Here is a 12,629-nt window from a genome sequence, read left to right on the forward strand (position 1 = left end):
ATGCAATAAAATGCATACCAACTACAGAAAGAAATGCTAATTCATCTCTAGATTAAAGTCAGAGTAAGAAGTTAGATACCCCTGTTTGTTTCAAAACTGCAACATAAGTTTTTTTTTAAATTTTTTTCTAGCATTTCTTAGCAAAGTATTTGATGAAAGGGAGCATAGAAGAAAATTTATAAATATCAAATCCACAAGTATCATTCTTTGAGACATCATTTTGGTTTGATTACTGGGACTGTTTGTTGAAGGAGTAGTGGGAAATATCTGCTAGAGCATTGTGTTAGAGTGGCTGTTTTCGAGGAGACTTAGTGGGCTTCTGTGGAGGGATAAGACTGAAAAAGGTGACGGTGTTGAAATCAACAGGTATGGGACACCCTGCTAAATTTGTGATTCTGGCTTTCCGAAAGTACACGCTGTGCCAAGGGCTGCTAGTCTGCAGTACCAAGGAAGTTAAGAAGAGCTTGGCTCATGGTCTTTAACAAGCTGGCTTGTCCTTATAGGTAAATCAGTAGAAAGTAAAGAGAACTTTGGGTAGTATCCCCATTTGCAAAATCCATATCTTGGATTCTGTATGCAGCTGCTTTTGACCCACTGTCAGAGAGAGGAAAGTGGATTAGGAGACAGCATAACCTGCTTCAGTGCAGCACTTCCGTGCTGTATTGCTCACTTCACTAAATGGTTTCAGGGAGCGGTGATGTATTTTCATCCTGGAACATGATGAAACTTCTTGCCTAGCTTCATCTTTTCCCTCCTTCTGTGACTGACAGATTCACATTGACAAAGGTGAGGCCACAAAAGATTTCTAGAAAAGCATTGATAAAATTGGAAAATAATCCTTTAAAATCTTTATCCTGCTTCAGGTTGCCCGAGTTTTAAGTTTTAAGTGAGGATGTGGCAAGAGGAGAAAGCTGTAGGGAAAAGGTTGCCTTCCTGTGCATGCCAGGTTGTTCCTCTTATGCCTTCCCTGCTTTCTTTTCCTCTCACTTCTCTCCCTGTGTATGCAAGAAGATACATTTCTCTGTATATATCTCCTAACCTGAAAGTCCAAAAGCTGCAGTGGCCATCTAACGTTGAGCGTGTGACCGTGCAGTGTGTTTAGGTGGCAGGTGAGATGCCTAAGTGAATGTATGTCATGCCAAGGGTGTTTGTCTCCTTGGTAAGCTGTCTGAAGGTCAGTTTACACAACACGAGGGTGGTTCACTGTAAAAGCTGAGGAGAGCCTTGTGTTTTAAAACATGCTGCTCTCTGGAAGATAAATGTCTTCCTCTAGGATGCTCTTGTAAATCTGAAGCCTCTTTTGATACTAGGTGCCTAAGCCCATTTGGCAGTGATGGAAGCAGGGATTAGTCTTTGAAAGAGTGCCTGGATATAGTCTTTCTGTTCCCCTCTCCATAATATTTATAAGGCAAGAGTGCTTACCTGGGACTGACCAGGGTCCAGTAACTTTCTGGCTGAAAAAATACCTCAATCATCTTTTCCCCCTCACCACCTTATGTCATGTCTTAAGCATATATTGTTTGGCAGAGTGCTCTTGTTCTTTCTTACTGGAGCTGTTTTCATGGAATAGATTTCTACTGTAATGGAAGGGGAGACTGAACATGACTTCCCACAACTTATATGAGTCCTTATTCCTGTTTCTATGAATATTAAAATTTTTAATGTGAATATTTCTTCAGTTTAACTAGTGGAAAAGATTGCTTTTTATCCCAAGTGGGAGAGGGAAAAAGCATACTTTTAAGCTCTTTGAGAACACTGTGATGTTGTGTTTTCAGGCATGTGTTTTCAGCCTAGTGCCTCAGGAACAGCTTTTGGGATTTGTCCATTTATAACCTAGAATGGCAGTCAAGCTCTCACTTGTGGATCTGAACCAGAAGTCTGACTGTACTTTTTTTTTTCCACCTCACTGTTACCTGCTGGAAACAGGACTACTAACTTTGATGGCATTTCGATTGGCAGTTGTTTAAGAATATCAAGCTCTGCTTCACAAGAGCTTTTCTTCCTTGTCAAAACTTGTTGGCCTTTTTAATGACCATTGATATAAACTAGAAGAGGTACATAAATGCCTTTGACATCCCAGCTGAGCAAACTTCCCGGCAATTTCAAAGGTGTGTAAAAGGATATCATCTCTGTTCCTAAAATGTATACCAAGTTGTGTTGTATACCTTACAGAGTTTGAGATGTTTCAGAACTCCTATTCATCAGAGCCCAATATAATACAGGGCAGAAAAACTGTTGCTCAAAAGTCACTGTTTTCTCCCCTCAGCTCTAAAGAGTTGGAATGGCTGGCTCATTGTAGGGTGAGTAGGTCAGAAATGCAGAGGTACACACAGAGTTTGGTAGAATTTAGCTGAGTATTGCCTAGATGTGGTTTTGGGGCAGGCATGCTGATTCCGTTGTTATTGAGTCTCCAGAGATGGGGTTGGTAGGTAGTTCAGTGTGTTAGTCACTGATTCATTCCACCCTTCTCTTCATCACTTGGAAGGTGAGCATGTTGTTTTGCAAAAATTCTGTCTCTTAAGAAACTTCCAGCCTCGTTTTGTGTTCAAAGTGGTATTGCTGGAGTTCCCACATTGCTGGCAGGCTGCACCTGGGAAAAGCTGTGCTCTCTCCTTGGTGTAGTGAACAGAGCTGTAAATTCAAGCCAACAGCTGCACTGAGGCCGTGTTTGTGGTGTTGCGTCTTGAATCTGCGCTGATAAGAGAATAGTGTGATGGTTGTTAGGTGGGAGGCAATTTCGTATGCATGATAGTGGTCATCAACTAAGAGTGTGACTTCTTGTTCCATGATGATTAATGCTGTGTGTGTGCTGTGGAGTGGTTCTTTAGCTGCCACAGACAAATCTTTCCAGTGGCAAATTTTCTGTATCTTTCACATCTGTTTCTGGGTATGTATTTCTGTCCTTCTTACAATCTCCCAGTGGAAGAGCAGAAGGACTAAACATTATTTTCTACCATTTTGTTTATTCAGAGAAAGCTGCTTGATTTTTGTTTAATTTCATGGAATGCTTTTGAATGGTTCTATAGCCAGCTTGCAAGGAAGAGGATAAATGAACATATTTCAGATAGTAGTATGTTGCAGAGTTTATTTTATTTTATCCCTAAGCATGGGATTAAATCCCATGTATACAAACTTGTTTAATAGTACACATTGGCTGTAGCTCTGAAATTAAGAGATATAATCACAGCTGTATTAAATTAATCCTTGGAAAAATGAGCATGTCTAGTTTCTTAATTTTAAATTAGAACTGCCTATATTTATTATAATTGATATGGAAAATGTATTTCTGGGCCAGCACTATAAATTCATTATAAATATATTTGCAAGTTTAATCCTTTTATTTTCCACATAATTACATTTTAATGTTTAGTTATTAGTACTACAAAATCTATAAGAACCTTGACAAAATTGTATGAAACACAAATTATATAAAATTCTGAAGTCAACTAAGCATGGTTCACATTCTTATCTGTACTTCTACTAATAGATTCAACTCCTTAAACTCCAGTGCAAGATCATAGGTAAAATAAAGTTTTTATCATGTAAATATATGGCATCAAATACAAATAATTTTGGTTTTTAGTACCTTTGGTTAAAAGTTGATGGTCTTTAGAAATTCTGGGGGATTTATCCATGACAGCAGATGAGCATTTTAACCTCTTGACAGTATGCTCAGGCATACAGACTCAAAAGGTATTTGCAGGTACTGACATGCAACATCTTTTTCCAAATAATTTAGCAGTTTGTTTCCCACTTTAAAAGTTAATCTTTCCCCATGGTTATATTAAAGCAGTTCAAAATGATACTGTTCTAACCATTTGACACAAGAGTTAAAAGTACTGTGAAACTCATTTTAATATAGATTACTGTGGATGCAAAATCCACAGAAATTTAAAGAAATTTAGTGGTTTTTTTGTTATTATTATTTGTCATGAAGAATCTCTGTTGACGAGATGCTCACTTTTTTAAATTCATAAAACAAGAGCCATATCTGAACAACATCATGTACTGTTTCTTAGTGGAAAAACATATGAAAAGAGCCTTGTTATTTGGTGCAGCGTGTTTCCAGTTATGATCAACCATGACTTGCTTAAAAAATAAAAATAACGTGGCTTTTTCATTTCATGGTTTAACTTGTTTTTCTCATCAAATGTGGAAACATTTTGCTTTGGATGGATATTATTCGTAATCTTTGTAAACTTTTAGAGCATACTACTTAAAGTTTTCCTGCGAAGTGTTGGTAAAGTGAATGTTTAAGCTCTGATTGGAACCTGTTCCTCTGAGAGTGTCTGTGCTCAGCTTTATTTGGTAAGAGTAGTCCTGCTAAGTGGAGCATAGGTTCCCTGGAATTACATGTGGAGAGCCATGGCTCAATGCATGAGTTGCTCTCTTACCTTTAGCAGGGTTACCTATGATGTTGAGTACAGTATTCCTTGTGTTGCTCAGTGAGAGTTGGAGCCAGGTCAGGATTTGGTTCCCACTGTGCACTCCCCTGTAGTGTCCTGGGTGGCAGTCAAGCTGCATCTGCATTTGGATGTTTGGCCAAGTTTGTGACCTTCTGATGTGAGTGCATGCTGTGATGCCTCCAGTAAGGAAGCCCTCGGAGGCTGCGGTTCAGACCACCTCTGGTTGCTGTCAGTGCGTGGTCAGCGGGAGTTTATTACCATCAGGCCGTTCCTTCCCACCCTCAGCCCCCCTCTTTGCCCCTCTTGCTTGCAGACACAGACACCTGTGGGTGTGGGGATGGTGCTGCCAGGGCTCAGGGCTCCAACCTGTGTGGGTGCCTTTGACCCATCTCCTGCCGGGAACCCAGCCAGCGCAGTGCCTGGCGCTAGAGAAAGCTCAGGGGCCGGGAGGGCAGTGTAAGCTGCTGATGGAGGGTACACTGGCCCTCTCCGGGTGGCCAGCAGCTTTGCCCAGGGTCGTAGATCTCAGGTGTCTGGTGTACCAAAGACACCTCTCTGTGAGTGGGATTCAGTTCCTTGCGTTGTGCTGTCTAATGGCCTGGCCTGCTGCCCACAGATGTACGTGTTCTTAACCTCCAGTCTGGTTGTATCAATAGGATTGCTCTTCCAGGAAAAGTTAGTTAGCAGAATCACAGCCTTAATCAATTTGGCAGATGACATGGGGAGGAGAAACAAAGGGATAAAGCCACTGAGCAATTTGCCTGGAGTCAGGGCAGAAGCCTGCAAGCAGAGCTGGGGGTTTTGTGTCCAATGCCTGATGTGCTCTGGCAGTCACACTGCTAGTGGAATAAATTTACTGATTATGAATAACCAGCAATGTGTTTTGCCACAAGCCACATGAATAACTGTTTCTGCCTGTGTGCATGTTAGAAGATGAAAATTATTTTTAGAAATTAAAAAAAAAATGTATTTACTGCTTACTGACTTTGAAAATTAATAAGCAGAGTAGATCTTCTTTAATTGACTAACCATTGTATTCTCTTCACAGTACATTTAGCAAGTCTATGAGTATTTGGTAGTTTCATAGCAGTTTGTGTGTGTGTTTATTCTCTGATTTATTCCCCGAGAAGCACTGGTAGAATCAGATGACTTAAGTGGTTTTGGAAACTCAGCAATGATCATGGATGCTTTTCTTAATAAAGCCCAAGACCAAGACGAAACCTTAGTATAGACACAGTGCTGGACTTTTTATTTTGATGAGTCCACGCCCATGGGGATTGAAGCTACCAAAGAATCTGTTCGTGTTCTGTACGAATTTTGAGTTCCTGGATAAAGACAGTGTATGCTGCTGTGACTTGCTGTGTGAGTGGAATGTTGACCTGAGGCTTGAAATAAATAAAAGATACTAATCACTGAGGTAAAAATAAACATGATACTGATTTGTTTGTTTGTTTGTTTGATTAGTTTTTGTTTTTACTTTGGCATGGAACTTGCAATTTTTTTTTTTTCCAAGTAGGCTTCCTTTGAAGCTGATGTTGCTATTACATGGGTTAAGTGGTAACATTAGTCATTCTTCCTTTATTGGTTCAAAGCTTAATCAAAACATGATTCAAAGCTTATTGAAGTTGGAAGAAATAGTTTTGTTATTGAAGACTGTTTGGGGTGGGTTTTTGAGTTATAGGTCATCATTATAGACTCATTGGATGATGTGTTTATTGCATCATAGGGTCTTCCTGCCCACAGTTCTATCATCTGCCTACAAAACCATGCAGACTAAGTATGGAAGTGCTTTGAAGCATCAGCCACTTTACTCCTCCAGTTTAATTCTGACTGGACAGTACCTACTATGCTGTAGAACAACATCAGATACTCAGTTGCTAATAATCTTCCTTCATGTCTGCCCTAGACTGGCATGCTTCTGGAACCATAGCTCTTTGTGTCCTTTGGATTTTCCACCAATTTCTCTACCTGAAGATGAGGATTTTTAAATTTTTTAATATTTTATTTGGCTTTCACTCTCATTTCCACTTTGGAGACTGTAAATTTAGTTGTCATGTTGGTTTCCATTTGAAGGAGGAAAACAATAACACAGAGTAAGCATGTGCCTTTGAACACTCGCTTGTTTGCTTACGTGATGCATCTATGCTACTTCCCTGAACAAAAATGGGAACAAAGTGGTTTGTTAAGTGTTTCTTCCTCAAATATGGAATTGCAACTCCCATTTGAGAGCTGTCCATTCTGCCCTATGTTCACCCATGCAGCCCTTGGGGGTGATGTTGGCAGATTTGGAGCTCCCCCCCAGACACATCATAAACCAGTTCAAGTTCTTAATTTGAAACACCTGTCCAGATTAAACAGTGAAAATGTGTTTACTGAAGATTGAATGGATAGATTTGACTTAGTGTCTGATCAGAAAAATGGCAGCAGTGGCACTTTGGGAGTAGGTGGATGCAGTGGGGCACTTGGCCTTGTGGTCTTGGCAAGCTACTAATTCATCTCAAGATGTTGCATGAAATAAAATCCCAAGTAATATCCTAATATTTGATCATATAGTGGCTCCAGTTGACTCCAGCAGGACTAGTGCCTTAAGTAAACCTTAGCTGTCAGAGATTCAAAGCAATTTAGCAAGTCTCACGTATATGCCAAGATACATCAGCCTTTGTTTTTTGTGTAAACTTGAGGGAGAAGGTTGTATTGGTTTATCAGAGGCTTATATGGATTGAAACTTGTGCAGATAAGTGCTGGACTTACTTTGTCATCCATGTTTTGTATCTAATTTATTTTGGTTTTATGGTCGTAAAGGAATTAAAAATATATAGTGATACTGACTTCTTGTATCGATGCAGTCAAAACTACAGACTTCTAAGTAACAGTGTTTGTTCCTGAAGTGTTCAAATAACTTCAGGTTTTAGAAAAACTTGTGTAATACATCATGTAACTAAAATTTTTATTTAACTTGTAAACTTGGGGACAACAGACAACAAAGAAAATTGCTATAACTATTAAATTTTGATTTTTAATGGCCAAATTATCAAATCATTTTAATGCCATGAGTTAATAAATAATAATGTCCCTTTGGTGGGGTAGGCACATACTATCCATTAATTCTTTGTGGCAAAGAAACGCTAAAGAGGTCAACTGCATTCTTTAAAATAGCATGGGCCTTATTGTAATCAGTTTCTATTTTACTGCATAATTCACCTTGACTATTTAAAACAGCTTTGTAGTCAGTAATTGGGAGAAGACACTTTCCTTTGACATACCTACTAATTCTTTTACTTCTGGAATAATAGTTGTTTAGTAAATCAAACAACTCAATTAAGAGAAGGTTCTTTCTATACTTTGCTTATGTTTCCGGTAGACTTCTTCCCTAAGGACAACTTAAATTGTTTTTTATCAAGCTGGGTTTTAGTATCTGGAAATGGAAAGCTTTTTGTAATACCCAGCTGACAAAAAAAGAAAGAGTTACCTTATGCCTGTTTTTTCCAACCCCTTTTTCTTTCCACTGATGCAAAAAAATGTGATGGTCACAACTTGAATGGGGGGGGGGATTTTGTGTCAGGTTTTCCGACTCATTCTGTGTCCTGCAGTTTGCTGACCTGAAGAGCCTTAGCTGAAAGGTTTTGAAAAATGGGAGTGGTGCTGGATTGGGGAATACTCCCTGTATTGCCTTTGCATTACCTTATTGTGTATACAAATATGAAAGCAATTATTGAATAGCTGCCTTTTTTTTTTTTTTTTCAACATGAAAACCCATTCTGAATAATATCTCTGTGGTATTTTTTGTATTGTTTGTATCATATATATATATAAAAATTACAGCTTTGATTGACTTTCTTTCATTTTTCTTTTCAGAGTGAAGGAATTAGTTTTCTCATCATGACCTCAAACAACAGAGTACAACATTCAAAGAAGCTGCTCGGCATACACCTTTTTGTTTATTTGTTTTTTTGTTTTTGGTAACTGAAGCTGCTTAACATTTACTTTTGTTGTTACTGTTGGTCCTAACAGTTGCTTAACTGTTATGGGCTAAACTGTACAACAAATCTGGGAGGAAGGGAAGGCAACCTGCCTAACTCGTTACCAGTCCGTGGCATCTATGTTATCATTTTGCTGCTGTTTCGACAGAAGTTGGAGATGCTCTTTAAATCATAGGAACTTTTCTGCCGGCCTCTTTAACTAATGGCCAATGCCTTCATTTTCTTTTTCTTCAAAGACAAACTGTATTTATTCTCTGGCATATTAGGGGATTCAGTAACACGTGCTGAAGCAGCAAGATCTGGTATTTACTGGCATAATTTCAAGCCTACGACAGTACTACCTCAGTTCAAAGTAAAGCCGGATTTGCAGTGTTGGTGTACGACAGGAACTCCTTTATCTCTGTGCTGAGTTTCTCAAGAACGCTCGCCAGCCTTACTGAACCTGCAGCTTGTACAGCTGCTGCTGCTGCTGGGTTTTGAATCACTAGCCGCAGGGTTTACTTCTCAGACAAAGCCTAAGTAGGGCACTGAAAAGTCTAAAATGGGATGAAACTCTGTGAATCAGACTTGGACAGAGGATTCAGAGTAGTTAAAAAGTATAAAATGTGTAACTGAAGCAACATAAGTTAAAAACATCAACCTGTATTAGGGGTATCTCTGTACCTTTGACACACTTGTTTAATCCTCTCTATGTAGGTGTTTATGTAGGTACTTCAGATTGCAAAAGCCTTTTCTTCTATTTACAAGCTCACTTTTGTCAGCTAACTCTTCTTAGCTGCATTTCTTGTAACCAAAAATCCACATAAGCATGCTAGGAATGCAGGGATGATAATGGGTATCGGGCAGATTCAAGAGCTCATGTTAACACAGTATTATCTTGCCATCTATAAAGTCCTGATATTTGCCTTTTACCAAGAAAGCGCCATTGTAGCTGCAGGCACTATTACAGGGAAGAAGAACCATTGCAGTCACTTATCCTGAGTTCTTTTCAAGGCTAACTGTGCATCACATTTCCAGTGGCCTGAAAAACTGAGTGGTGTGGCAGCTACTGTCACAAAAGTCACATAAAACTGTTGCACCAGACTAGCAGAATGTCATGCCACCTTGCTTCTCCTTTGATTGAAGTGTTTGTGTACATTTTAAGGGTACCCCGCCAGTGCCTGCTCCGATAGACATGTAAGTATTACTAAGTTATGAGTTATGTGAGGCTCTTTTTTTTATTATTTTTTTTTCTTTAATCATTGTGCTTGGTGGAACCCGTACTTCACTATTGACAATGCATTATCTTCTTTCGGGTTTTTTTTTTTTTTTTTTTTTTTTTTGAGGAAGACAAGAGTCCACGTCTTACAAATACAATGAACGGCAATGCAGTCTTCCTGCTTACATGCTGAATTTTTAGAACTGAGGATTGTATTACAAGACAAAGATGAATGTAAACTAATTCCTTCCCTACTCCATGGCACACTTTATTTTTCTGCGTAATTTTTGGGGTCTTAAATCACAGCAGTGTGTAGGTTAATACAATATTAGACCTAAAATCGATTTAAATATCTGATCTGAGTTTTCCTCTAATACTAATGCTATAAATGGTTCTAAGGCATTCTAAAATGCTGCTTGTTCAAGTCTGGAACTAAAAAATCTGCATATCTTTGACATTTTCTGTCTGACCCCTCCCCCAGCCCCTGCCAGCACTGAGTGTGGTACCTGCTGAATTCAGTGTTTTGAACACCTCTGTTTTCAGATATCCCTCTGTATCAATTAAGAAATCATGCCACTAAAACAAATGGCTAAACTGCATACAGCAATTTAAAAAAAAAAACAAAGACAACCTGACAAAATAATAAAATATTATCTCTCCTGTATATTTCACAAAGGCATATGCAATACTTACATTCTTAATTTAGTTTACAGAATGGAACCAAAATGTATAAATGTTATGTTTGCTAAAACTTCACAATGTATATTGGGTCTTTGTACATTTTGCCTGACTTACCTTAAATTTAAAATATTTTTTGCTATATAACCTTAACAGTTACTAAGCAGTGTTTTCTTTTTGGGTACGTAATGTTTCTGGATATCAAGATGTTAAATATATTTCTTGCTATTGTGATATGACAAGAGACTTATCTTGCTGTGTCTTCCAATGTACACGCTGTATATAAGGATAAATGTGATGCTGCTGGAGACCAGAATAAATGGAACTAGAGTAGTGTGTTGTATTTAGTCTGTATTGATCATGGATGCTCTCCTTAATAGCCATATGCAATAAAATACGTTATTTATGAAAGGAGTGAAGTATTTGTGTGCCTGTTTTCTCTAGGAGTGAAGTGGATTTTTCTGGTTGTTTACATAAAATCAGTTTATTCTCTCTTTTGAACGGAAACGCACTTCCTGTGAATAAATCTTACTGCACTGCACATGCTTGCTTTAACTCCTGAAACACTATGAAATAATTTTAAATCTTGTATAAGCATAAAACAATTGGTTTTATGAAAGTGAAGTTTGCGCATTTGAGGGAAAACTAGGAGCAGAAATCATCTTAATTTTTAATTCCAGTTTTAAAAGTGAGTGGAAGACTGTGGGAGTCCTTCTGGCAGCCTATTCAGTGAGAACAGACTTGCACTATAGAAGCTGTGTAGTCACTTACACTGGTACAAGGAGAGTGGGAATCTAATGCTATTTGTAGTTATCTCCTGCTGCTGGCTTGCATGCAGGGAACCTGGGGTCACTGTAGCCTGATTTGATCAGTAGGAATGTCTCTTACACTTGACAGTAGACCCATTCCAATGTTCCTTGCACCCAGGAAAGTGATGGGTGTGGGTCAGGGTCCTGACAGGGAACGTGGCAGGGAGGGGTAGGGGACAACATTAGCTTCCTCAAAAGCTGGATCTCTGTTTTGCAGCAGTCTTGCTGAGAACTCCTTTGCTTGAGAGTGTCTGAGTGACATATCTGATCAGATGCAAGGCCTGCTGGTGCAAGGAGGAGACATGATCTCACTATCTTTTGTGTTTAAAATCATTTGAGGTGAAGTCCTGCCTTGGGATATGTATGTTTTATCCTTCTGGCCGCATCTGCCGCTAAGTGGCTGGTACTTTCATGGTTGCCTGATGTTTTGGGGATGGTTCAAGGATCGTATTTGTACACCTTGGCCTTTAAAGGACAAAACCTCACTCACTGAGGTGAGATCCTTCATCTGAAAGTGGCTTGAATGGAAAAGAGCAGTTCTCTTTCTTGCAGCAGTAGGATCATCCTGTAGCTGCTGGAGTGTCCATATAAACCACGATGTGCAGAAATAAACATTCTCTCCCCAAGAGAGAACGTTCAGTTCCTTCTCTCATCTGTCCTGACCTTCTTGTCTGTAGGCTTTTCTAGGGGAGAGAAAATGGGACACTGAGTTTCATAGTGCCTACATCCTTAGCAAGAAAAAGCAATATTTTCAGTCTTTGAAATTGCTTTTGAGAAATACAGCTATCCAAAAGAGCTTCCTCATTTTTCTGCTGTCAACAGGGTATGGGAGTGGTACCTTAGAAGAAGAATGTCTTTGATAAGACATCTGGAAATCCAGCATCAGATTCTCTGGAAGACACAATTTCTGATAACCAGAAAATAAAAGAAACCTTTGGATACTTGCTTCCCTCAGCAGTTTAATGTGATGTAGGATGCTTTGAAGCACAGCAGCTTGAGAATCTGCATTTATTCTTTGTGGTACATGGTTCAGAGAAGGGTTGATACGTGTCCGGGTGTGGTCCCAGCTTGCTTTCCATTCTCAAATACCATGAGAATAGGAAAAGGTTTAAGTTCTTGCTGCGCTCATTCTAAAGTAATTTCTGAGTGTTCTGGGGTTTGCTTTTGGGAGAGCCATTGCCAAATAGTGTAAAGGGAACAAATTTGGCTGGAGGTGCAAGCCTTAATGCTCTGTGGGAGGCAAATCACCAACCAAATCTTTAAGTATATTACTAGAGCTTCAGTCTTTTCCAGAGAGAAAAGACTGAGAAAGTTCAGCTTTAGCCAGCTCTTGCCGAGATAAAAAAAGTAATGGAGACAGAAAATGTCATCATTCATTTTTGAAAAGATAAATCCCAGTTAGGCGCTTTTTTTTTTTTTTTTTTTTAAATCATTGTGATGTGTCATATCTCTATCAGACTAAATATATGTTTTATAAAGTTCAGTCTAGGGATGGGGAAACCATGGCCTGTGGGATGGATATGGCACATATCATTGCTTCACATGAGCTGTGGCCTCA

General features: G+C 39.0%; 1 protein-coding gene across 1 annotated transcript in view; it reads left to right on the forward strand.

The window, feature by feature from the left end:
• Window positions 1–10,673, forward strand: part of IRS2 (insulin receptor substrate 2) — a 29,012-nt gene extending 18,339 nt beyond the window's left edge. Inside the window, exon 2 of the mRNA XM_040055068.2 lies at window positions 8,262–10,673. Coding sequence (XP_039911002.1) covers window positions 8,262–8,266 — 5 coding nt within the window. The 3' untranslated portion in view covers window positions 8,267–10,673. The remainder of the gene's footprint in view (window positions 1–8,261) is intronic.
• The last annotated feature ends 1,956 nt before the right edge of the window (window positions 10,674–12,629 follow it).

This window comes from Hirundo rustica, chromosome 2 (genome assembly GCF_015227805.2).
Source record: "Hirundo rustica isolate bHirRus1 chromosome 2, bHirRus1.pri.v3, whole genome shotgun sequence".
NCBI classification, from domain to species: Eukaryota; Metazoa; Chordata; class Aves; order Passeriformes; family Hirundinidae; genus Hirundo; species Hirundo rustica.